The sequence below is a fragment of the Corticium candelabrum genome, chromosome 6 (assembly GCF_963422355.1).
Source record: "Corticium candelabrum chromosome 6, ooCorCand1.1, whole genome shotgun sequence".
Classification (NCBI taxonomy): domain Eukaryota; kingdom Metazoa; phylum Porifera; class Homoscleromorpha; order Homosclerophorida; family Plakinidae; genus Corticium; species Corticium candelabrum.
Window position 1 is genome coordinate 4,189,833 of NC_085090.1, and position 27,287 is coordinate 4,217,119.

Here is a 27,287-nt window from a genome sequence, read left to right on the forward strand (position 1 = left end):
GTTAGTTACAATTGTAAATAATGAACAAAAACGTATGCTTGTGAACGGACGTCCTACTAATCAAAGAGAAGACATTCGTTCGTCAATCTTGTGGACTTTGAATAGCGTGTTGAACACACTAGCGCAATAACGACACAGAATAAAGCGCAAATTCCTACAGCCACGATAATCATGCTGCTTGATCGAGAGTCGTTTTAGTTCCTCCACACTTCAAACAAATGCATGTAAGAACACAAGTCGCTATAGCGGCACTCTGTATTCAAACAACACGCTAAAACGAACAGCAACTAAATAAGACTAACGCACGGCGAATAAGCGTCAAGAATAAACAAAAGCACGTCACATGCTCTGTCAGACGCACAAGATCACAACAAGAGATATAGAAATTGGACGTCGATCGGTGAACAAGCACAGCCTCATGGAAAATTTGGCCACAAAACGTACATCCCTCATGCAACAAGACAATAGTTCGAGGTCTACAGGTCGAAATAAGAATATCTATAGCTAATTACTAATAGCTATTAGGGTATGTTCACAGAGATAATAGTAATCAAAACAAGCGAAATGAGCGGAATGTTATTGCGTGACACCTACTTAGACCTCCCGCTATTCATAAAGAGGTCTTTATCCTCTACGATTTGTTTGGAGGGCAGAACAAGAATTGTATAGGCATATCCCCAAACTATCTCTTGCCTGAAGGATGTAAGCGAAGATGATCTGGCTACGCGAGACTAGGCCGCTCTGTAAACCAAGCCGTAATGTAGTGCAAATAAGCAAACCCGTTAGCAGATGAATAATGAATATATATTATTTAATCACTTATACCATAACCGATAGTTTCAAGAAATCGTCGACAGACAAAAGTACAAATTTCAAGTAATTTGCCAGGCTATGGGCCGGGCAGCTCCAGTAGTCCCTACGGCCCTGTAAGCGTAGACCGTTTGGCACACATAAAGCGATATAGTAGATTATTTAGGGCGTAGGAATCAGGAAGGTAAAAGGGGAACGTGCCCCTGTACTATTTAGGCTTATTTTTATTTTGACCAACATGCAATCAACTATAATTACCAGAGTACATGTGCAGTTATCTCTTGATTCTATATATATATATATATATATATATATATATATATATATATATATAAAGCAGAGGGGTCTGTCTGTGTGTCCGTATGTAAGATTGTTTCTTAAAATAGGCAAGCCTGATCTCAGCTGAATTTGGCTTGCGCACACCGATTCATTGGCGTCAAATGTAAGATTGTGGTTGTATTCCTGACGACGCGATTTCCTGCCGATCGCCCTCGCTTCTGCTCGCGCGCGAATATCTCTGGAATGGCGCATCGTATCTCCACTGAATTTAGACTGCCCGTTCTTGAGGTCGGACGGTAGACGAAGATCATGTCTTTTCTTGCAATAAAAAGCGCGAAGAGCAAGATTCGAATTCATTCAGCACATCCTGGACCTCGCAACTAAGATTGCACGTGACATATCCGTAGACCTATCTTTACACTACAGTATCTTGCGAATTTAGACTGCCCGTTCCTGACGTCGGACGGAAGAGGCCGATCGTTTCGTTTCTTGCCGACGACGTCAAGAAGGCAAGATCAGATGAACGGTGACTTCGTCTAGATCTAGACGGGAAACAGATTACTAACTAACTGCACGTGACTTCATTTGTCTAACTGACGACATTCAACGGGGCATCGAACGGTATCTCCACCAAATCTAAACGACACGTTTCCGATAACGAAAGGTATACACTTTCTGCAGCGGAGAGAAGTGACGATGTCTCTAGAGGATGGTTCACATTGCCGATAATTACGTTATCAAGTAAGGACGTCACAAATGTCAACGCACTTAACCATTGTCTAATTTGATATGCCTTAAATAAAATAAACGGTAAAAGCACTTACAGCACGGCTAATTAGTGACAGTAAACGGTTACTGACAAAACATTACAGTCTACTGCGCCAAAACATTACATTCTACTAGCTGCGCAATATCCGGGAGTGGTATACGATTGCAAGGGTATACTCGACATTTTTCGATGTTTATTCAATGCCTCCGAAGAGACGGTCTGGCTCGGGTTACACTGACAATGGCATAAGTAAGTGTAATTGGTTTGTGCTGTGATTGGAACAGATTTGCACAGGGGTGATAACAACACTATACAGTAGAGAGTTTGGGAATCTGCAAGAATCTCTCTATACAAACTGTACGTGACCTGGCTACACCCGCTCTGCCTCTCCAACCATCAAACGCCTTTTTTGATACTTCCTGCTATAATCTCTACCTATAAGGGCTACCTGTCTGTCTATTTGTCAGTCTGTCCGTCCTGTCTGTCTGTCATTAATAGCAAGCAGTGCCTGCAAATCAATAATTTGTGCGATTAAACTATTACCCGGGCGAAGCCGGGCATTGGAGATTGTTTGCAATAAGAGCCAACTGCTAAACCAAAATAAATTGAAGGATCCACCTGTCAATGGGCGTATATCTTATTTATTCGTCATTCGAGTTTCCAAGGAGCGTCAGTAATATTTAAATAGCAATATGAAGAATGAATTATTTGCAAAAATTATTGTACACATTTGCAAAATTTATAAATATTTTAACAACGAAGCATTGTACATTTTACTAATTAACTAATTCAACTTAATCGTTTATTATAATAGAACTGCTTTAATTTTAAAAATGTTTTTCTCTAATAGCAAGACAACATTTTTCAAGAATTCTTAATAAATTAATGAAAGCCTGCAGATGCACGTAGTAATCATGCATCATGGTAAGATTATCATAAGGAGGCGAACTTGCATGGCTATTGTAGACCGCTGCATAGTTTAGAGTCTCTGAAATAAAATACCGACTTAGCGATTAAACTCATATAAGGAAACCAGCCAACTCGAGCAGGACAGTGTCACACTTAGCAAGATCATGTACCATACGTGACTATAAAGCTACAAATAGGTGTTTCGGCCACCCTGGAGATATTGAGATATGTGTCTGCACTTGCAGCACTCTGCTGTAGAAGTAAGGATCATATTCGTCCCGACAATTCTAATGGGTCGTGTTTGGAGTACCAGAACAAATCGATAAGGCAGTTACAGTTATGTAATTACTTGCTACCTCTTGCTCAAGAAGTAACAAACCATGCATGGTTTTTCTAGTTCCTACTTTGCCTTTTGCTTATATTGCAATTTTCAGTTATTCAGAAACCTTAAAGGGGAAGTCCAACAAAAATGAACTTAACTTGTATGAGTAGATCTTACGAAGACAAATCGATTGGTTTAGGTTACTCCGTTATCTTTGCTTTGGTAAACGAGAACGAGCGATGTTTTTGTGATGTGAAACGCCAAAGTGCCTGCTCCGCGCTTCCTGGTGGATTAAGCTCCGCCCACTGCAAACGATTCAATGCGTTTACGGATGACTGCTACGAATATATCGAAAATGACAAATGTGAATGCGAAGGTACTATAAAGATCTGCCTTCTTGCCGTCAGTGGTTCCTCTCTAAATTAAAACGGAGTCACTAGAGCTGTTTCCCCGCCAGACTTGCAAGCTGAATTCCTCAATACCACAGCTTACATAGAGAACGCGCTTGTGCTTGAGTATTTGTATATCCTTGTTCTTTTAATATCCGATAAGAACGTAAGCGCACCGTTTGGCGTGAGCTACAGAGGAGAAGCCAATTTTTACATCCGGGATTGTAGCCTTCTACCAATCAGCGGCAAAAGAAAGTGAGCAGACCGGATGTGAAAATAGGAACGTCCTCCTTAGCACAAGCCAGACGGCGAGCTGAACGTTTCTCTTCGGATATTAAAAGAACAAGGAGAAACAAATATTCAAGCACAAGCGCGTTCTTTAGGAAAGCCATGCTATTGAGGAATTCTGCTTCAAAGTCTGGCGAGGAAACAGCTCTACCGACACCGTTTTAATTTAGAGAGAAACCACTGACGGCAAGAAGGCAGATCTTTATAATATCTTTGTATTCACATTCGTCATTTTCGATATATCCGTAGCAGTCATCCGTAAACGCATTTATTCGTTCTCAATGGGCGAAGCTTAATCAACCAAGAAGCGCGGGCAGGCACGTGGGCGTTGTACATCACAGAAACATCGCTCGTTCTCGTATACAAAAGCGAAGATAACGGAGTAACTTATACCGATCGATTTGTCTGGTTAATATCTACTCATACAAGTTAAGTTCATTTTTGTTAGACTTCCCCTTTAAGCCTGATTCACGCATAACACTTAACGTAACTTACTGTAACGTTGGGCGACCTTGCGCTATGCAAGATCATTCACACTGGGTTGTCGCCAGTTACTTACCATATTGATTTTCGTAACGTAACGTAAGATTTTGAGATGGATTCATCTTCTCCCGGTTGACGTAAGAAATTATCCAATCGTGAAGAAGTACGCGGGTGTCTCACCCGAGCATGCACATTTTACAGCATTGACGAGGGCGTGGTATTGCTACCTGCGCTGGAAAATTTCTCTAATCCACATTGTATTTCTGTTTGCTTTTCTCCTTTGAATTCGAGACAGAAGAAGAAGCAGTAAGAGAGGATGTTTCCTCTGCTTTGTAACGAAGCTTTCATGCGTGCCGTCATGTACGGGACACTGCACGTAGGCTAGGAGTTCAATGTAATGATATTTAAATGCTATGATACTTTATGTTACGTACAATGCCCTACGTTGATAAAATACGTTACTTGCTCAGTGTGAATCAGGCTTAAGGTATTTTAAAATATGTCACGTGACCTTTACGAACGCTGATTGGCCAATATGGGGTCTACACATGATAGACACCTTTCGGCTGTGATAGAGACTTGCAGTTTGATAGAGACCTGAGGTTTGTTATAAGAAATTACTCAAGAGCAAGTATAATAACAATTGTTTCAAGAGCAGATATAAGATCTAATCAGACTAAACATTATACATATTTTTCTCCAATCATAATTCATACTAAGAAAACTTTAAGAAAATCAACTATAATATGAAATTGCATGACATACACCATTTTCTAACCGACTATCGTTTCAGGTACAGGCTCATGCAGACATCTGGTGCAGGATTTTAAGGTCCGCCTCATGAGGTGTGTGTTACTACCGTAGTGTCAAGAGACAAGCTAGAGACAACTCGGATTGTACGACCAAGTGATGCGGTAAAACATGTGAACTATTTCTATTTTCTACAGAACAGCAGCAAAAATTGAGCAAAAAACCCTCTACATGACAGAATTCACATGCGATATTACCTTACACCATAGACAAATTCCGCTACCGCTCTGAAGGCGTGGTTGACGTACTGCTTCCGAGCTGCTCTCCCATTGAGGTTGCATCTTTCTTACGGCAAAACCTCTGCGGTTTTTTGGAAGCGGATGAGCTTGAAGATGGTTGCGAGCACTCTGGAAGTTTGTGAGAGTGTCTACATAGCAGGCACAAGTGACAGTACGTGCAGTCCGGGAAGCCGCTGCACGAGGCAAAATTGTAGTTACGGTGGACAGGTTTGTGATCTGCAGCGCCTCTTATAGACCGATTGAGCTGTGCGACGCACTACTTTGACCGCTGGTTAGCTTAGAGACGGGAGCAGCTGCCGTGGAAAGTAGTTGCAGCAGAGATTACTCTGGCTCAAAAGCACACGATGAGGCAAGGTGGTCGGCTTCCAGGCAGCGTGGGAAGCAGGAGGATCGTGCATTGTACATAGCAAGAATGGTTGACGCATATAGCGAGGAATGGAGCTAACTCTAGGAGAACGAGTGATTGGGCTCCACTAGCTTGCGGAAAGTTGCATCATCAGGAGACTACTCGTACCGCTGTGGCACTGCAGGAAAACGCCTGCGGGTATAGCAAAAACGTTGTAACCAGGTTGGTGTGCCCATTATCTGACGGAGACGACGACGGCTACGCGCTTCAACTTGCCCCGCTTGTGAAGTTTGCATACGCCTGAGCATATCCAAGTTGTCAAGTATGAGTTCAATAAGTCCACGTACTTTAGTGCTTGGGTCTGGCGATCACCACGTTCCGGAATGGGTAGCGTGGATTCTCCAATAATACATGACCCAACAGCAATAAATCTGGTTCCTGAAGGCCGCACGATAAGTCCGATGTCTCGCCCTGACTGTATAAGTTGAACTCTTGCAGCGCTATCGCAGCAGACAGGACACCCAGAGTTCAACCTAAAATATCGACAATGCCTCGACGTCAATACGTGAGCACCTTGGGTGCGCCAATACTTGCGCAGACGCATATTAGCTTATTAGCGCTGAAACACACAGTAACAACTGAAGCAATGCAAGGCAGGAAGCTGTCACTGCTGAGTAGGAGCCCGTTAGAGAGACCGCGCTTAATTAACAGCCGCGAGCTAGACCGCCACTGATATCGGTATGAGGCGCGATTAGTGTGTGGGAGACAGCAGAAAACTAGAAAGGCAACACGCCTGTCGATCACGCCTGTCTTTACCAAATGCAATTAGAGCTGCAAGCAACCTGAATAAATTGCACAGCCGACAATCCCAAGCGCCAGGTAGACGAGAGCATAGACAAGGCGGTATGAACTCGCGGAACGACATGCACGGAACACGAAATGCAATTGGCGAGCAAATATGACGAATAACGTAACGTGGCTACTGGTTATTGCGCATGTTAACTAGCTACTCTGTCGAAGTTCCGTATGGACCGACAGAAGAAGTGACGCTATGTTGCGGTCCTAAAACAGTTACTGAGTGATTCCAGCTGACCACACAGGGAGCTAACACCGGAAATGTCGCCTGAAAAACGGCTTGTAACATAAACGTCTTTCAGAAAAAAATCAGTTGGACCACACAAAAAAGGAACGTCTGAGGATCGGCCTGCCAAAGACACATGGCAGGTTCCAAGTGCACGCGCCAGACGTCAGCATCCCGCGAACAGCATTCGGAAGCCATGTGGCAGACGCCACACAACCTCGCCAGAAGGTCACGCTCTAACCCAAAGGTAACGCTAGTTAGAGTCACAGTTAACGCTCCAACGCCGAAGGTGACGGCAGGCGGGAGATCTCTTTTGGCCACCCAACAACGAAATGGACCACAATGAAAAAAGCAAACAACAAACATGACCAGACTAGCGCAGTCGAGTGTCCGTGAAATCATGACAAGTTATCTGGCATCGCTGCGCATGCGGAGAAGAGAAGAAAGAAAGAAAAGGTGAAGATAGGGCTAGCAGACAATCAATCCTGTGGAACGACAAATTACGCAACATGCGAATGCAAGTGTGTTTGAAGCTCCTTGCTCCTTCGTAACACGATCCGAATGACGTTGAAAATGTTGCGACGGAACAGCCGCCAAATCTGATCGAACGGCTTTCCTGTCCGTCTCAGCCATAGGCGACTTGCGCTCACTGAGGGCTGAGATTACTGCTTTGGTCTTGGACATGGAAAAGGAACGAAAGAAAGCAAATTGTGTTGGCTGTCACAGAGGCTATAAGTGCAATGACTCGGTTGTGGATGCAGATCTACGTACATACACTTCTTTTCAATGGGCGAGCTATGTTCCAGGGTGGAGTCAACTCTGTGTAACTGCGTTAACTTAAACCGCATCAATTTGTGCATTATGCAGCCACGCAACACTGAACTATTCTTTCGCCAAAGATTCATTTGTTGAGAGTACACGCTAGCGTGAAGTCCCCCTTTTATGACGTGCACATTATTACACCCCGCCCGTTCCCCGAACTTGTACAAACGGCAGCAACTTTGATCTGCTATATATCAGCAACAATTGACTTAAAATTCTAAAACTGTCAAGTATGCAAATAAAACTATCAATTTAAAAAATGAATTTTTGATTTGCATTACAGCTACCATTTCAAATGCTATAATCTACACTCAAGCTTATATTTCTAAAACAAAATATTTATCATCTCACCGTCTAGATTTGATACATGTTCAGACCTTTCTACGACAAAGTCATCAGCAACTACTTCATCTGATTTCTTCTTGCTGCAACATTCTACAAAAATTCAACGCTATCAAATAGAATGGGTTGATGGTATAGCAGCAATATCAATCTCCTTTACCGATGACGTTACCAAAGTGCTGAATTGGACTTTTAATTACTGGTAATTTATAAGTCTGTCTAAGTACCGGAATAGACAATGTGGCAAAACGTGAGATCGTTGATAAATCATGTGAAAGAGACCAATGGACATTCTACTGTAACAAAGGAAACCAAGTGTCCATTTTGAAGTACTGCTTCCCAAGTAAGCCTCATGAAGCCATAGATAAAGCCAGTACTAGTGTGAACCTATAGCAGAACCATGTCAAATTTTTGTCAAAAAGTTTGCAAAGATAACAAATGAGTATGAGCTTTTGGTACCAAATTTTGGAAATGACACAATCAAACACGAATATATCCATAACGTAACACCTAAACGGTCGGATTGATTTCTATCAGATGTAGTCATACATGGCTTATAAGTATCCATGTACAAACTTTACCAAGTAGAAAAGAAGGCTTCAGATTCTATTTGATCCCACGATGCACATACACAAATAACTAGATGAATCAATTGAATTATTGTAAGAAACGGTGAAGTCCTGCTCCAAATACTGGTCAGAGCTGTTCCGCATGAATTGCAAATAGCGAAATAATAAACGCATCGATTCCCACAATTCCAGCATTGTGCTACAACACTAATGATAATAATCCCACGGGGTTGCTTGATTCCTCAAAAAGCTCAAAAACAGGGTAACAATGTCTAATAGGTACATGCTTTAGCAAAAATGCATACACATTAGCCGAGGAGGGTCACCTTCATCACTTCGACTTGCACACTGCAAACTCCATACTTTGTTTCACTCCCAATTTATGTAAGTTCCTATTCACGCCTTCGCCCAGTGAGTGGTACTCAGTAGTCTAACAATCTCGTCTTGCACGAAATTATTGCAATCTAAACTGGATCCTAGATGACAAAAGTCATGTCATCAGTAGAAGAAAGCAAACCACACTCTGGACAAAGCAGAGTATTAGATTTGGTATTCATGTAAAGATAATAAAAATAGACATAGAAACTTCAAAGAACTCATTTTGTAGGGTCTGTAAATACTATGTTATGTAGCAAAGTAGTTTTTGTACAAAATATCTATTTTTTGTAAGATCGTGTACATCGTTTATTCTGTGCCAGTAGATCTTCCTGGGATTTGGAAGCCTTCAAACCCATTATAAATTGCAAACGTACAGTCTGACGTCACGAATTTCCTGTTATAAAAATGAACACGCTTAAAAGAACTAAGCAAACTAATACATAATGTGAAGGTCTTAAATCTTAGAACGTGACGCACGAGCATAATAAGTATCGCGTGAAGCCTCCAGTTTCCGCTCGGGGTTCCGCTAAGTGCTCGCGCGTGGAAGTAGGTGTACGCTTTGAAGGAGTGGTGACCAACTTGGCTGTGGTCACCTCTCTGTGTCGTGGTATATGGATCAGCTATAATGCAGTTAATGGCCATTTGGGTCGGGGTTCAGTCTCGGTGGCCCAGACCATGGCCAAGCACTGACTTCCATCGCAGCTTGGGAATTCAAGCCGGAATCCGCCCACTCTACATAGCCACGCTTTCATGGTCAGGCGGTCCATCATGGAACGGAATAGCAAATAGAGAAATTCAGGTAAGAAATTTGTTAGGAGTAACTGGAATTCAAATGGAGTTTAACGGAATCGTTAAGCATAGTTCAATTCAATTACTCGGCGCGGCTGCTGAACGTGCAAGAAAGAGTACACGGTTGGCCCCAAGTGTCTGCAAGCAGGCGCATAGCTCACGTCGGTCTGCGCGTGTGCAAGCAGTCTCTGTGTCGGTTTCTTCTCCCCTTCCGCCCTGTTGTCGGAGCTCTAGTTTCTTGTCGTGTCACCTCTCCGTGGATGCAGAATTTGAGTCATCTACGTGAACATGGAGTTGGGTCGCGGTCCGGTCTCGGTGGCCCGGATCATTGCCGAGCATCGACCTCCTGCGCAGCTTGGAAATACAAGCCAGACTCTACCCACTCAACATAGCCACACTTTCATGTGGAGGTGGGCCGTCACAGAACGGAAAGGCAACAAGAGAAATCCATGGAAGAAGTTTGCTAGGAGTAGCAGGAATTCAATGACTGCACATGTAATTGATTAATTAAGAATGTTGGTAATGGTGTGATTGTGTCTGCTCAATCCGAATCAATGGAGGGCCAGATGACACACAATTGCACGGTGTTTTCGTGATTTCCCTCTTCAGCATCTGTCATCGCCCATTGAAGGCAGGTTGCGCCACATCTACACCATATAATCACGATCCTAATGCCAACGTACCTGGTGGCGGATACATGGCGGCATTGAATGCTTCAGCACCAAAATCGTGACATACGCACTATAAATTCTTAAAATTTGCTTGCAACATGCACTCACCATAGTGAGCTCGACGTCGGTGATTCTCAAATCAAGAAAAAGCTTTACGTTAGATTCATGGCCTTCTTTTGCCGCATACGTCATAGCCTGCTCGGTCTCGTGGGCACATTAATCGCGACCCAAGCGAACTATGGATTCGTGACTGTTACATGCAGCACGCACCATAGTCTTGACGACGTCGATAGACCCTATTCGCGACATTTTTGTAATATACTTTTATGACCATCTTCTGCTGCCCAGGATAAGAATCGATCAAAATTGATGACAGCCAATTACGATACAGGCTCTTGATATTTTCGTGACCACCTTCTACAACACATAACATACCTAAGTCGAGATACGTAGCTTCCAATTCTCGACATTAACTGACGACTTTCTTATGACAACATTCTGCAGCTCATATCATGACTTCGTCGAGATCGACTTTATTAATTCTCAGACACCCTCGCTTTTGACGAAAACATGTCGGTCTATATAATATACTTCTCTCTGTAATTAGCGCAGGCGCGTAGCTAGCAGTTCACTAAGGGGGTACAACCGTATCTCACAATAGAGCCTAAAATAGTGTATATTACTTTATTTATTAAAGCTAAAATTTCAACAATTAGAAAACTCGTTATGACATAAAATTATTGTGTAGATTTGAAAGACATTTGATAACAACTACGCAGACTGCTGCTAATTTGTCTACTGCGTTCATTTTGTTTAGATATGCCTGACCTTCAAGTATAGCTTGGTTATCTTCGAGCCCGATTGGTCTCATGAATTTGCTCCTATATTACGTTACCATGCAGTGTGTGAAATTGCAATAAATGGTCATGATTTTCTCTATAGAAGTACTCTACACTTGCCTGTTTGACAAACCGACAAGCAGACTAATGCTACGATTATATTTTGGCTTTTGAGAAATACAAGCGAACGTTATACTCGGATCAAATCATCGACGGAACTAGTCCGCTGCTGCGCTAGGACCAAATCAGTCAACAGAAATGATTGCAGATATAAGAGGTAGACGCCGTGCGCTGGTTCAGAATGTCTTCTGGTACAAGTGCGTTAGCAAAAGGATCTGTCTCAACAACTACACCGGTCAGCAAGTGTTTCCAAAAGCGCCATTAATGCAAAGATTTGAGTCTGTCAATAGATGTAAAACACACTTTTGGTAAAGACTTTCATAATGACGTCAATTGAGGATGTTGAGGGTTCAATCAAACCCCTCAACCTCACCCTGACTACAAGCCTGTCGCGTTTTATCTTAACTTTTTCTAACCCTAGCCGTTTCAGGGGTCGCTCTCCTTGTCTCTCTTCAAACTCTTTTTGTTCTAAGCCCATCTTTGTCCTTGACCTGATCAATTAGTCGATCCATATTCTCCGCTTAGAAGCACTCCCTTTGTACACTCTGTTCTCTTCCCGCATGCACATTTAGACTGTGACGTTATTGTACGTAAAAAGCTATTTAATTAAGGCGAAGAACGGCGATGGTTGACTGACTTAGCGGAAACGAACTTTAGTGTACGAGCGATAGTCGGATTACCCAAGGGATAAGTGTTTAGGTACAGAGTATCAATGATATACAAAACTATTGACACGGTCCTCGCTAAAGTTCACACGCCTTCCTGCGTCTTCTACTCCATCTCTACTCTCTTCCGACACCATGCAGCGCTTCTCAACTCTTTTCTGAGCGGACTCTTTTCCGTCTTTACACTCTACCGGCATCAGCGCCTCTTAACCATCTCCTGGACTTTACTCTACGTCGTTCAGCTCTCCCCCAATTCGTCTAGTGCCAGTCTCCTATTAAAACGTCGGCCTTAAGTAAAAAATTCACCTTTTACGTGACTTACTCATCTAAGTACCCATTACAACTCTCCAATGGTCCTTAATTCTCAAGCAATTATAACACTTTGTTTGAACACTCAGATAGCAATACAACAAAATATATCTAAATATATCTTTCAGAGAAAGTTTCGATTTACTTCAATCTTATTTCTACTTTCTGTAAATATTTTGGCGTAACCGATTAAACAAACAAACATCGATACAAACGTATGCTCCTGGAAGATGTAGTAATATAAATTGTCATGCATCTATTTACTAGACAAAAAATTATCTTAATCAATAATGATGTTTATCGCTCAAGTAAATAGACTTCTCGGCAATTACAAGTTTGACTATATTTAGTGCACATATCATTCTTACTAAAACTACATAGTGATAAAGTATATAAACTGTTGGCTACAATAATGGTAAGGTGCAATCTCAAAATCTACCAAAACATCCATAGAGTTCTCTTGCAGCATGCCAACTAATCCCATCAATTTTAACAAGAACACAAGCAAACAGCATCACACAATCAAAAAAGTACGAGTATCATGTCAGTCACTTGTATTTTCTTTCAGCCCTCCAATGTCTTGTTTTAGACACTCCGCTAGAAAAAAATTAGAAATTAAGAGTAATCGTTCGATGAAGACAGTATGTATAACATGTAGAGCACCTGATCCAGAAATTTTTGGAAGAGGGGGTTTATCGTTAGCAGTTATTTATAGCATTACTAATTTCCTTTTTCTAATAAAATTATATAAAATTATTGAACCACGCCTATTGGAAGAGAGGGGTTGAAACCCCCTGAACCCCGCTCTGGATCCGGCCCTGAATTATCGTAGCTCACCTTCCCTTATCTTTCTGTGACAATCGGGAAAAATCATTTTTCGTATCTCAACACATTTCTCTACATGTAGACTGGCTTGGTATGCTTCTTTCATGGCAAGGAATAACGTAGCAAGGTAAAAGTGACCTGAACACATACAATCAGATTGACACAGAAAACGAACGACGCAAAGAGATCAACGCACAATCTGCTGTGTAATGACTAGTAGGTAGATTGTCTTGCAAAAACGACAAGGCAGTTTGCAAGTGAGACGTAGACTCTTCAAGTCTTGCGGTCTTGATCTCATACGAACCTAATCGCATCATACCTACATACATTCACATTGCAATCAGACGTTTGTAGCATACAATGCAAAGTTTGAGAATATATTATCTTACGAATAGCAATAAAGGTACGATTTGGAAAGATGCGCTTTCTTTCCATTTCTATGGCTTCCAGACACATCTTTATGGCTTCTTTCCAACATTCTTTCTCGTCATAGTCGAGAGACAATAAATACAAATCTAGATTATAAATACAATTAGCTTCAATCCCACCGAGCTAACGTAAAAACGAAATGTAAACTAACTTCTAGCAACGTCGACATCTCGATCAGGCGAGCAATCTTGTTTTAGATGAAATTTTCGAGCTTTGTCGTGCCACGATATGGCTTCCTCGTAGTTTCCTTGTGATCGATAGCAGTTTCTCACAGCATTCATATCTGTAACATGGTAAGATGGAGGCAGCAGTTGGTTACAAAACATTTTGTAAAAGACTTTGTTGTCGCACACACTATTCTATGGTTATGAGAAATTATTATTATTCAAGTAGTGCATCTTTCAGTATATTAATTGTACTGTCCATAAAGTTATAAAGTAGATTGTGTGTAGGATTAAATAATCATGCTTGCACATACGGACTTGAGTGGATCTCAAGTATTTTTTAGTTGTAGCTGTGGTACGTACTAATGCAGTACTCTGACCACAAAATCATTGTAGATTGCTAGTTAGCTGTATAGTGCTGTGTAACCGTTGCAAATGCGCTCAGAACAAAGTATGAAACTGTTGAAAAGCTAAAATTGCTTAATTGGATGTGGGTTGACGAATATATGGCAGCATTGTTATTTTTCAATTAATAATGCACATATTCGGTGCTCACTGTTATCTGTCTACGATTGATTTCCCAGAGAATGCCGTGAAAGCATACGCGTAACATACATGATCTCACCATATGCATTTCGTGTAACGTGCATACTAGACTACAAACACTGTCTAACGCAATCTGTTACTGTAATGTCCAGTTCAGACTATAGAAAGACACATACGTTAGGTGTGTTGTCGCCGCGAATAAAAACGTCAAAAACATGGCAGTTACTCAGTGTTTGACTTGGTGCTGCTAATTTAATCGCGATAAAATGCGCATATACGCTAATGTGAGCATGGTAGTTAAATAGAAATAATGATTACAAATATCAACTATCTAAACTTCAATTTAACAGTTTGTAATACAAAGGAAAGTAGAAATCATATAACGATATGCAAAAAGATAATGAATAATCATACATGATTCAAAAGAATATTCATCGTCAAGCGTATGGCCACATTAGCTACACAATGACTCCTGTCTTTATGCAGGTTATCAACACATCTTGCCAGAAAATCTTACTTATTATAGTATAGCAAGAAACTTTTGTACTTACAATACGGCAAAGCAGAATGTAAAGGCGGCAACGACTCGGTTGCCATCTCATACGCTTTGCTTGCGAGTTGCAGTGCTTCCTCTTTTCTGTCCAGAAGGTCGTACATCTCCGCAAGGCAACGGAGACCTAAATATATTCAATGAAAATAAAAATGCGTATTTCTATCATTAATCACTTATTATTTCAAACCAGATGCCAATTGTGGATGAGAGGGTGAGCAGAACGACCGACTGAGGGTAACTGCCTCCTCCAGTAAATTTGCACTCTTTTCAAAGTTTCCGCTTTGTTCAATGCAATAACCAAGATTGATAAGAGCTGAAATGTAAAACAGGATGTTATCAACTTTAGGCTTTACCTGCAGGTTTGCTACATAAAACAAGTATCGACGAATGTCCTCAAACATTTCGCAAAATTTCTTAGAAAACATGCTGTCTTCCGTAGTATCCTAGCCTAAACTATCTTTCAAATCTATTTCTCTGTTTCAAGGTATCAAACACATTTAGGAAAGCACATCTCTCATGTCTATAATAAAAGATACGAATTTATCATAAATGAACACATACTAACATGTAAAGTCGAACCTCATTCATGTCACTCAACGACGTGGTTTATCTAGTCAGCTTGAGGACTTTTGCATAAATATTTATGAGTGTTAAATATCTTGTGAGAACAATTGCTTTTCGATATTCGTTTTCTCTGACTGATTACGCAAATAATATATAAATGTATGTTGATTTCGATTGAATCACATTGCTCCTTCTTTCAATTTTATCATTTTTATTTGTAAAAGACAAAAAAGGCAAATACAAATTATCAAATAAAATAGAATGCCCACGCGATATTTACAGTAAAAATAAAGACAGTACCTGCTGTAATTATTCGTTTGATGTATTTAGGACGTTAAAAGAGAATGGAATAAACTGCGTATATCATGAAAAAGGTACGCAATACTAACTTGTTGCAAGGAGGTCGTCTCGCGTAGACGAAGAATGTAGTTGTTGCAGCAATTGCTGAGATTTCTCATACCACACGATAGCTTCGTTGTAGTCACTTCGAGATACAAAACAATCACCGATACCGATCATATCTGTAATACATCACGTCGTTAGCAAATGCTAAGCAAATCTAAAAAATACAATACACTCTCGCTATATCACCATGACTGTAAAAATTTGCAAAATTTTTAATCTATGTAAACAGTGAGTAAGCAAAACGGTCTAAGCATTTACATAATCTGTCACACGGATGTCTTTATGTTCTATTTTACAACAACATTTATACCACCAGTTGGACATGCTGGGCATTAAATTCAAAAACTATAAATTTAGCTTTCACAAATAATGCTCCTCCCGGTTGAACGAGTAGAGTACGGGTATAAAGTTGAAAACCTAACGAGACAGCTGCAGATGACACAAATAGATTACTAGCAGACATCGTCAAATAGCTTCTGTGAGTAATCGGGTTCTACAGATCATTATAGTATTAAGAGAATCTAGACAACCGTACTTACACGACGCCAAATGACAATGTGATGGTGGTAATGATACACTTGCAATATCAAACGCTTCTCTTGCCAATTTCATAGCTTCATCTTTTCTGTCAAGTAAATCGTACGTAGAGGAAAGATGACGTATAGCTAGACAAACATGATAATATTACTAAATACGTATTTGTAATTATGATTATGCCTCAGTATTTCTTGCCAAGTGCCAAGGAGGGATGAGAAAATGAGTAGCATGATCGTCCGATTATGACTGCCTCCTCCATAAAACTCAAACTTTTCTTAAGTTTTTTGGTCTCTCTGTAGCAGATACCAAGAGTCATGAGAGCTAACATAGAAAACGTTGACATTTAATATCTATATTTCAAATATTTTAACATATAAAATATAAATATTAAAAATCGCTGCATCTTTTATGTACATACTCGTAGACATCACCACGAGATTGCAGTCATCCGATTGCCTGTATAACAGTGGGTCGGAGATGGGGGTTTCGAGGGCAACAGACCTCCTAATAATTAAATTGTGGATCTGAGGTCCCTATAATTGGATCTCCTTAATGAAACAATGTACTTCTGCAATATGTTTGCCAATCCAATTGCAAGCTAGGCCACGTTCACACATCATAGACTCCGTCGACCGTGTCCTGACAGGCATGCAACGGTACCACGTGGATAAGGGTATTTTGAGGGCGCGTTATTCCCACGCGAACAGCATACCGATCCGTTCTAACGGACATTCACAAGCTGCTGCGTCTTTACCTTACAATTCCTTTAACATCTGCAACTTCAGAGAGAGAACCTTCTCAACTCTTAGGAGGCTACTGACCTACCTACGAGATACTGGATGGATGACACAAAATTGATAGACGTTGCGACTGACTTTGTACCTGGTACCGACGGGGGAATGAGGTACTGTAGGATCCCTAATACAAGTGCTTGCTAATCGTTTTACCGGAATCACGTATTGTGTTTGTTATGAGATTAATTACATATTGGATATAGTAAAATGTTTCAAATTTCGTAAGCTATATCATGCAAGCCTTTAAGGACAGTAGCTTCTCAAACAAGCAGATGGTCACTTGAATCTGAAAATTTGTTGTCGACACCCTCAATCTGTAGGAGCTTTTTCCCTCGCCACTGTGTAAGTTGTCTTGATATAAAAATCTAAAGAGACGAGTACTTCAGAGCAGAAACAGAGAATGATATCAAATGTGTTCTAAATTGTTATCTTGTAGAATCCACTTCTTTGGCAATGGCTACCATCTATTGCGCTATTCAAAAATACTTTAGGCATTTGATAATTGGCGTCCAAATTGACATATTTTTCGGCAAACAAAAACTATCAAATAAAATGGAATGCCCACGCGATATTTACAGTAAAATGTAAAGACAGCATGAGCTGCAATTATTCGTTGGATATATTTAGGATGTTGAAAGGAAGATGGAATAAACTGCGTATATGACGTAAAAAGATATGTAATACTAACTTGTGGCAAGGATGTTGTCTCGCGTCAGCGAAGAAGGTAGATGTTGCAGCAATTGCTGAGATTTCTCATACCACACAATAGCTTCGTTGTAGTCATCTCGAGATCCAAAACAATCACCGATTTTGTTCATATCTGTAATACATCACGTTGTTAGCAAAATGCTAAGCAAATCTAAAAAATACAATACACTCTCGCTATATCACCATGACCGTAAAATTTGCAAACTTTTTAATCTATGTAAAACAGTGAGTAAGCAAAACGGTCTAAGCATTTACATAATCTGTCACAGGGATGTCTTTATGTTCTATTTTACAACAACATTTATATCACCAGTTGGACATGCTGGGAATTAAATTCAAAAACTATAAATTTAGCTTTCACAAATAATGCTTCTCTCGGTTGAACGAGCAGAGTACGGGTATGAAGTTGAAAACCTAACGAGACAGCTGTAGATAACACCAATAGATTTAGTAGCAGACATCGTCAAATAGCTTCTGTGAGTAATCGGGTTCTACAGATCATTATGGTATTAAGAGAATCTAGACAACCGTACTTACACAACGCCAAATCACAATGTGATGATGGTAATGATACACTTGCAATATCAAACGCTTCTCTTGCCAATTTCATAGCTTCATCTTTTCTGTCAAGTAAATTGTACGTAGAGGAAAGATGACGTATAGCTAGACGAACATGATAATATTACTAAATAGGTATTTATAATTATGATTATGCCTCAGTATTTCTTACCAAGTGCCAAGGAGGGATGAGAAGATGAGTAGTATGATCGTCTGATTGTGACTGCCTCCTCCATAAAACTCAAACTTTTCTCAAGTTTTCCGGTCTCTCTGTAGCAGATAGCAAGAGTCATGAGAGCTAACATAGAAAAGCTTGATTTTAATACCCATATTTCAAATATTTCAACATATACAATACAAATATTAAAAATCGCTGCATTTTTTATGTACATACTCGTAGACATTCCCTCTATATCCCAGTCATCCAATTGCCTTTGCAACACGAGCGACTCTTCGTATGACTTTATCGCCTCGTCGTATTTCCCCCTTTCATTATACGTGAAAGCAAGGTTATGTAGCGCTAGAACCAAAATCATATTAGTTAGTTTCGTGTAAAGCAATATCATGTACACTCTTTTATTTAGAAACTATTGCCTTTATTGTGATTGCGTTTACTCTTATTGTGTTTTTTTTATCACTGGTGCTCATTGATTTATAATATGCAATCATAAGCGTTCTCTTTTGTTGTCATCAAGGAAATGTATTATAATTCTTAAAATATTTGTGACCAGAACGTTTTATTCAATTTTGAAGCAAGTGTTGCTTGCTAATTTTTCTGTAAGGAAATTTACATTTGTTGTGTTCATGGCAAAATTACATAACTTTTAAATTGCTGAGCGTAATTAGGAGTGCTATAATGTGTCAATTTTAGATATATTGCTTTTTAACGTAATAAATAATCTAAATCAATTTAAACACTTTGCTATTTTCTACACGTCCATGTACCAGCCTAATGTATAATTCAAATGTTGACTTTGTCTGCTTCCAGCCAAGCCGTAACGCCTCATCTCAGTAATACCTGCAATGGACCAAACCGCTAATATAGTGATAATAGGCTTATTTAAGACAGCATGGCAGAAAAGCTTGGGTTCATGTTGCCAAATGCGAGGCAATATCTTCCATATTCAAGACAAACTATAACTAAGTCTTTGGCATAGATGTCTTTAAACGATAAATTTGGACACTACCGACTGCTAAACTTTCTGAAAACGTACTACATTATGACCATCTACAAACTTTGCTAGAACGTCTTTCTATTAGACAGACTAATTCACTCGAAAAGCCTGACTTCCTATAGCACGTGTGCCCGTCTATCCACCTCACTCAAACATATGAAATTACATAAACAGATAATAATAAACATTTATAAGTCTTACCATAAAATAACATTTGCACTAAAGATAACTCTAGATATCGAGAACGGAGGATAGCACCACGTAGTCAAAAATAGAGGAAAGGTACATTAATACATGTAGCAAATAATATAGTGATGTACAATAGATGTACAAAGCATATCTGATTATGTAATCTAAGGATATAAATCGAAATTATTAGTGACAGCGTAAACCCGAATGACAATATTGTAGTTTATAAAGTATGAAGCAAACTGTGCATCGACTCCAGTATCCCACCGCGTCTCGTCAACTCTACGTAACTCTGGCTGCCGACTGATTCTTCCACCGACAAAGTTTATACAGGATATAAGCCGATACTACCGAAACTAAGCATCTGTCTCAACTCCTAGTGCCAACACAACGGCAAAAGTGGCTAACAGTACGCTACAGAGGGGGCCTTCCCGTCGCACCAGCCGCTTCAGCGGTTTTCGCCGTCCATCTCCCACTAGAACCTAAATATAAGCCAATTGGCAAATTCTAAGAGTTGCAAAAGTAGTTGGAACACTACAGATGCAAAAACAAGTTGCGAATATTGCACTAGCGCATCAATGGTGAAGTGTGACATTTCAATTACTAAGAATATGAAATAGAGTATATGAGCAGGAGCATACCACAAGCAATGTCTGCAGCAGCTGCTCCATCGGCATATTCTCGTGTCCATTCAATCTGTTTCCTGAACAGCCTCTCTGCATCTTCCAAGTTCTTCATTCCCATGTAGCAACACCCTAAGCGGCCTAGAGCTGAAACAAGAATGTGATAACTTATCATTGAAAGGAACACCAAACGACCAAGATATATAATACAAAATAGAACGAAGTAGCTGTTAAACCTGCATGATTGTGAATTTAACGTATAAAAGGATGCATTTTTATATTGTATCATCTAAACTAGAGCAATATCTTCTTAGTGTGACTTATAGAAATATAAGTAAAGTTAATATCACTGTCTGCCTAGTTGCGTTGTTGACCGTACAACAAGATGCAAATTGTTAAAAATGTGTACCGTCATTTCTAGAATACAAAATTTATATTCTATTACTATTCTACTCAATGTCACGCGTCACTTTCAGTAAAGCGCTGAGGTAGCACAAGAACCAGTAGAGGCGAGGATACAATGTCCACACAATACTCGTGATAGAACTCAACACACAAATATGACACGAAAATACTCCATATTATAGTTGAACTATATACATAACCGGTAGCAAGCGTTCAGTCCAACAGATTCAGTCAAATGCAACCTATAAACCCTCCTCCTTCTCTATATTTAGAAATAACCTGTCGCACAATGAGAGCTGATCACGAACAAATGCTTTCCATTTATGATAACATGCCTAATACATTGCAATTAATTTTTAATCCTTTTTTACTTCAAATTGGCGTCTGACTTATCATAACCTATAGTTAGTCTCTTTCTGTCAACCGTTTGTCACAAAACAAAAGACGTTTCGTGAATATTGTCAGGTTGCCGTGGGCATCCGAAATATGAGGTAGACACATACGTTTACATGTTAAAAGAAGAATCCACAATTGCAAAGCGATTACAATTAGCAAACGAAATCGTCCATTTTGTCACTCCGCTGAAATGCAAGTGACGCGTAGTAGTCTGATTCAGTATGGGGTACGACCCAACAACAGTATTCGTCCACTAATATATTATTTAAACAATGTGAAATAACAAACGCATCCTATGTAGCCAGAAGTTCAAAACAAGAAACCCGCGATTACGAAAGGGCACATGGAAAATAATGCAGCTGCAATATCTACGCGTGAGTGACTACCAGTAGTTGTGACTACCCATTCACTGGTGCTGGTGGCAATGACTAGCGTTCACAAGCGCCGGAATGTGAGAGATTCACGGTCACCACTCAAAGGAACCAGTGGCTCGAGATGCAATACATCCTAGGCACCACTGAATGCGGCTAGGCAAGAACGCCCCCCATGCATTGAAATATAATTCTGCAAGTAGTCTCCGCACACAGGAAGTGTTTAAAGTATTCACTGATATGGAAGACGATCCGAATACGTTGCATGTCGAACTCGTTCGTATCAGATATTAAACAGCAGCATTGAAACTGTTGTGCGATTGGGTTTGAGAGTATAATAGCAAAGAAGAGCGCGAACAGAATGTGACTTTGACAATTGCCCGCCCCGTAATTAGCTAGAAACTTCAACTTCAATAAATTTGCTCAATGTACAGCAAGACGCGAGAGGGAACCCCTCTGGCTTTGGGAAGCAAATCACAAGCTAGGCAAGAGTAGCTAGCGAGTCACTCATGCTAGATGTCAGACCGTATGTGATTATCTTATTGTACAATACAATAGAACAGTCAAATTGCTATAGTGACGCCACATTTTGAGTTTGGCAGTTTAACATCAATTTTCAAGTATAAATAATAACATAATTACATGTTCTGCATGCAGACTGAGTGATATGCCAATGTACGACCTTAATCAAGGAAAGATAGACAATAGTTATTAGCTTTGTACAGAACGACACGTTTACGTCATATCAGCGAATATTTCTGCTGTGAATATCACCCGACGTGCCTACGAGTGTCGTAGCACCTAACGTGCTGCTTCCAAAATCGATGAGGACAAGGCGATCGAGAAGCTCACAAAAACTTGATAGCCGTGTTTGGAAACAAATCACTATACGAAGAAAAATCCTTCTGCCCAGGATAGTTTGTAGCTAAAAATCGAACTATTTAAGTAGGAGAAAACGCGCAGAATAATGAAACCCGTCTGAATAAATTGCGGTAAAACAAAAATGCATTTAAATATATAACTAACTTTTTAAGAGGTTCAAGGTCGGCAAACATAGAAAAGAAATTAGAAGACTTTAGAAATGCTATTCAAATTTGCACTAGTGCTTCTGAGCCATAATACAGAGGGGGCATAAACGAGCATACGTATTGACACCGCCAGTCATTCTAGATAGTGATTATGCGTCAATATATACAGATAAGATTCAAACTGACGAAAATTGACGCATTATTATTATAAATAGCATACACTTGTGTAAAATACAAAGAAACAAATATATAGTATGTGCAAGTGTATGTGCTGCCGTTTACATTCAAAAATTGTTTTCAAAATGCGCACTTATTCTATTTTCTGTGCCTTTTATAAACTCAATTTTTTGTCAAACACTAAATCGATAATAGTGGTATTAGTGTAACGTTTCCGCTTTTGATAATAATATTTACCGTATATACACGAGACTCTAGAACTACACATAGTTGATAGACATTGTTACCATAACTGCTGTTACTTTTCACGGTTCTCCCAAGGAATTCAGAATGACGTGGCGGTGACTGACAGTAATAGGAAGACGCCCATGTTCGCAACAGACGCTCGGATACACAAAGCATTGCTAGTTAATATTTTTGTTGATGACTTCAAACTAAGTGCTTGGATAATCTCACCATTATGTTGGGATGCTAGACACTGCTGCTCTTGGAATACAGCTGATTTATGCATAAGAGAATCAGCATGTCGCGCAAGAGCATCTTTACAAAGCGAGACACAATGTAGAAGATTAGAAGTCGTGGAGGAATTGCGTTCATTGCCGGGTGTTAACCCTTGGCATAATTTACAAAACATTCCTTTTCCATTACTTGTTGGATGCAGCAATGGGTATTGTCTCTCCCAGTCCGGATCATGGTGACCTTGTTTGTGCTTTGAAGACTTGTAGTTTCGCTAGATTTATAATATGACACTGATGACGCCCGCGACGCACGCGAGGACGGTCGCGCGGAGACAACGAATAGGTGTCAAAATGCTGACGCTGACGCTGTACCATTTACAATAACATTTGATAAATAAGCGTCAGCGACGACCCACTACGCGCATGCTCATCATAATCTTACACAAAAGTCTGTGATTTCGTTTTATTTTCTGAGTTTCTTCCCCACCAAGTTGTCGCAGAGACGCTTCCACATTATTTGGCAACCTGCTGCTGGGAGCCCGGTTTTTTCGATACGTTTTTTCCAAGCGTTCTTCTTGCGCCATATATTTCTAAGCCACCGTGACTTGATTTGCCGCAAGCAGCCGTACCTACAAGTATGCACTTTCGGTAGGCTTTACTTCCATAGTTTAATTCCGGTTATTTCACTTCAGGATTTGATCTCTGATTTGTCGACAAAAGACACGTGCTCACTGTAGACGGTAGAGCACTTCTGGTTTGAACGCTAAAGTTGAACTTGAATCAACTCTAGCGTTGGCGACGCTAACGACGCTGGCGACGCTGACGACGCTCGTGACGCCGAGTGCAAAGGTTTACAATATGACGCCTGCCTAACCTGGGCCTCCCAGACCCGTGTAGCGCCGATACAAAATTGTCCTCCACGGGGTTGGGATAGTACCGCCTCTTCTCAATATATTGTGGTTGGTCCTAGGACCAGCATTAGTGTTCAGTTTCATAAATGCATACCTTTCCAATTACGGCTGTAATACAAGAACGACGAAGACATGTCGCGCTAGAACATCGTGTCGCATCCTGCTGCACGGGTACCTTTGTGTTTACAGTAGCTACGGTTTTATCATTTGTGTGTTCGTAGGAAACGCGAACGCGATATTAGGAAGCACGTTCTTTTACTACTGGTGCTGCGGACGCGATCGGCATGTGTCTGATCGCCCGTGAATCGGCTGCGAGTAGCTGCTAGTCGCGCGTGGAGCTTCAAATTCGCGATTAAAATTTGCGATGCGCGCATCTGCTGTGACTCGATCGTCCGGATTCGATGCGAATTGCCGCGAAATCGCAACAAAACTTCGCCGTGAATTCTCCGCAAGACTCTGTGTAGTAGACGTGATCATGAAGTCGTTGAGAATGCAACTGGCTGGCTAGTGTAGATGTCGGAGCATCGGTTCGAACAAACGTCTCCACTAGGTGTTCTTACTGCCGTTGACAGGCGCGGAATACAAACCACGACGTGTAGGGACGTGAGTTTGCGTGAAGAGCGCACTACAAGTCGTCGTTTGTGCACAGTGTAGTCTTTGATAGACAGCAGATATGCATGAGATGTCTTCGTTTATTACAGCTGTAATTGGAAAGGTATGCATTATGAGACTGAACACTAATGCGGGTTCTAGGACCAACCGCAATATATTGAGAAGAGGCGGTACCATCCCAGGCCCGTGGAGGACGAGTTTGTATCGGCGCTACACGTGTGAGGGAGGCCGAGGCTAACGCCTGTCTGAGCATCGTCGCTCGCGTTCTCGCCAGCGTCCTCAAGCGTCGCCAGTGTCATATTGTGAACATAGCTTTAGGCGTACTGTCGTCTTGAGCGGTAGAGTCAGACTGTAACTTATTGTTATCGGCCTAAGGAAGAGCTCCTTTACGGCTTGACTGGAAATAGGTTACTTCCGACTCGTTACTTTTAACTTCTGTCTCTTCGGGACATGCTCTCTTTGAATTTCGCCCAATACGGGAAAGAAGAAAGTTATTGAACTAGCCTCTTCTTATGCGTAAATGAAACGTTTAGACGTCCTAAATTGTCCTTGAAAGTGGAGGAGGTAAGTGGATGACTACGAACTTGTTCTTGAGTGACCAGCTCTCTAGCAACGACTTTCGAAGTCAATTAGAAGTAGATCTTCATTTGCTTTTTACGGGCGATTGTACTTGGTCACGTGGCTGGTATTTCTCAACGCGACGCAGCACAAAGCCACAACGCTTTACAGAGAACTTTGCCAATTGCTTGTTTTTCAGTTGCAAAAGAATTAAAATATGCTAACAACAGCCTTTGGTAAAAACCCATATTTACAACTAAAAAGACAAGAAAGTCTGGTTTAGGATGAAATCCGTTCAGCTCAACGGTGACAAGACGGCACCAAAACGGCAGACGTGCCGTGTTGTGCCATCCTACTCATTTCACTATTCAAGCAGTGTCCCACTATCACGCGTATTAATCCGAGCAACAAAATTGATATCAATCAAAACGCATAATTGATATCAATCAAAACTTATTGGCCTGACACGTGTAACTTCCGCTGAAAAAGCAGCAAAACCACTCGAATAAACAGAAGCCAATCAACACATCTCGGCATGGCCAGTAACCACGTTTGGGGTCGGCATGTTACGAATACCCGCAAAGCAGTTGTTGTCACGCGGCACCGCTTGCCTTGAGCTGCGCGACGTGCATCGTGACAGGCCATTATCGTGTTAAGCAGAATATGAAAAATTTACTCATTTGTAAAAATACATTCAGTAATTACTTACACACTCTTATATCAATATCGTCTTACCCACACTATATGACATTTCATCAGAATTGTCGAAGCCAAATGCTTCCAATACTTGTACGGCTTCTTCAAAGTATGGCTTCGCTGAGTCAGGTCTACTCATTAGATTGTAAGCATCACCAACAGAAATCAGACCTGAAATATCAAATTGCAAAGTTAAACTGCAATTACGGGTAAAATTGTACTTACTTTGGCTCAACTCAAAGGCTTCTTCTATAGTGAGAGTCCCGATTTGACGACAAATTTGCAACCGCCCCTCTGCTAAATGCTTGGCTGTTGTAATGTCGTAGAGACATGTTGCCAACCAACAGGAAAACTTCAAAAGCGTTAGACATTCTTCCTTTATACATTTCAACTTCAAGATGTGATCGCAAACTCTGTAAACGTGTGGAGTCAACGCAATCAACTTGCTGTTGTTGAGATTGTGTTGTATGGATAAAGCGGAATCTGGTAACGTGTCTTGAATACACTTTGACAAGCAAACGAGAGAAGATAGTAATTTGTTTCTTCTCTTCGCGTGGCCTATAACAGACCGCTGAACGAGCGCATGAATGTCACACGTCTGTTCCTCGTCATTGAATGTGAGCAGAGAAAAATCGTGTGACAACAAATACAAAGAGCTTTCAAACTCATGTTCTCCAAACCTTGACTCTCCATCGCACAATACAGCTGCACGAATAACATCAGTGGGAACATCGCTCGTGTCCATCAAAGAAGCAAAACGAAGAATTTTGTCTGCAACTTGAGACCTACTTGCGACTTCTGCTAGATCGAGATCCCAATGCATTGGGGCTTCCTCGTCGACCCTTAATCTGTTTTGCATTTTCCTCAGCTTCTCTTCATCACTCGTACAAAAGTTACACGATTTGAACAATGAGGAGACGTCGGCAGTTAAAATTTGATCAATTCGAGAAACACCCAAACTCGCCAGTTCCTGCTTCAGATGCAGCAGACCATTGCCATGTAATATGTCATTGAAATCTTAATCTTCTAGATACCGCACCATTTCTTTCTTCAATGACAGCGTTTCCTTTATCTTTCTAAAAGTAACCCCTGTCTTCTTCATCAATGTTGCAACACGTCGAATGGCCAGTGGCAATAGCTTTACTTGTCCATCATTCACTATACTTCTGATCTCATCCAAATCAAATTCTGAAATACTGCCGTCTTCGTTATATTTTCCAGCCCAACGGCGAAAACATTCGACGGCGGCGTCTTCATCCAACTCCGGTAGTTGAATCACCTTGCCTTCTTGCATCAACGTGTGATCTCTGCATCTCGTCGTAATGATAACGTGAATTTTTATGCTGCACGAGGGAACTACGTGTTGAACGACGTTC

The 27,287-nt window shown here is 40.7% G+C and overlaps 1 protein-coding gene across 1 annotated transcript; it reads right to left on the reverse strand.

Annotated features, from left to right (window-relative positions):
- Positions 1 to 12,591: 12,591 nt before the first annotated feature.
- On the reverse strand, positions 12,592 to 26,915 carry LOC134180777 (tetratricopeptide repeat protein 28-like). The gene is made up of 17 exons (XM_062647964.1): positions 26,137 to 26,915; positions 25,951 to 26,082; positions 20,318 to 20,446; positions 18,707 to 18,832; positions 18,485 to 18,610; positions 18,292 to 18,417; positions 17,735 to 17,866; positions 16,448 to 16,573; positions 16,255 to 16,380; positions 15,700 to 15,831; positions 14,934 to 15,059; positions 14,745 to 14,870; positions 13,635 to 13,766; positions 13,444 to 13,569; positions 13,251 to 13,373; positions 13,067 to 13,192; positions 12,592 to 12,826 (listed from the first exon to the last, which is right to left on the reverse strand). The coding sequence occupies exons 1-17, from the start codon at positions 26,768 to 26,770 to the stop codon at positions 12,774 to 12,776; spliced, it is 2,601 nt and encodes an 866-aa protein (XP_062503948.1). The 5' UTR covers positions 26,771 to 26,915; the 3' UTR covers positions 12,592 to 12,773.
- Positions 26,916 to 27,287: the final 372 nt, after the last annotated feature.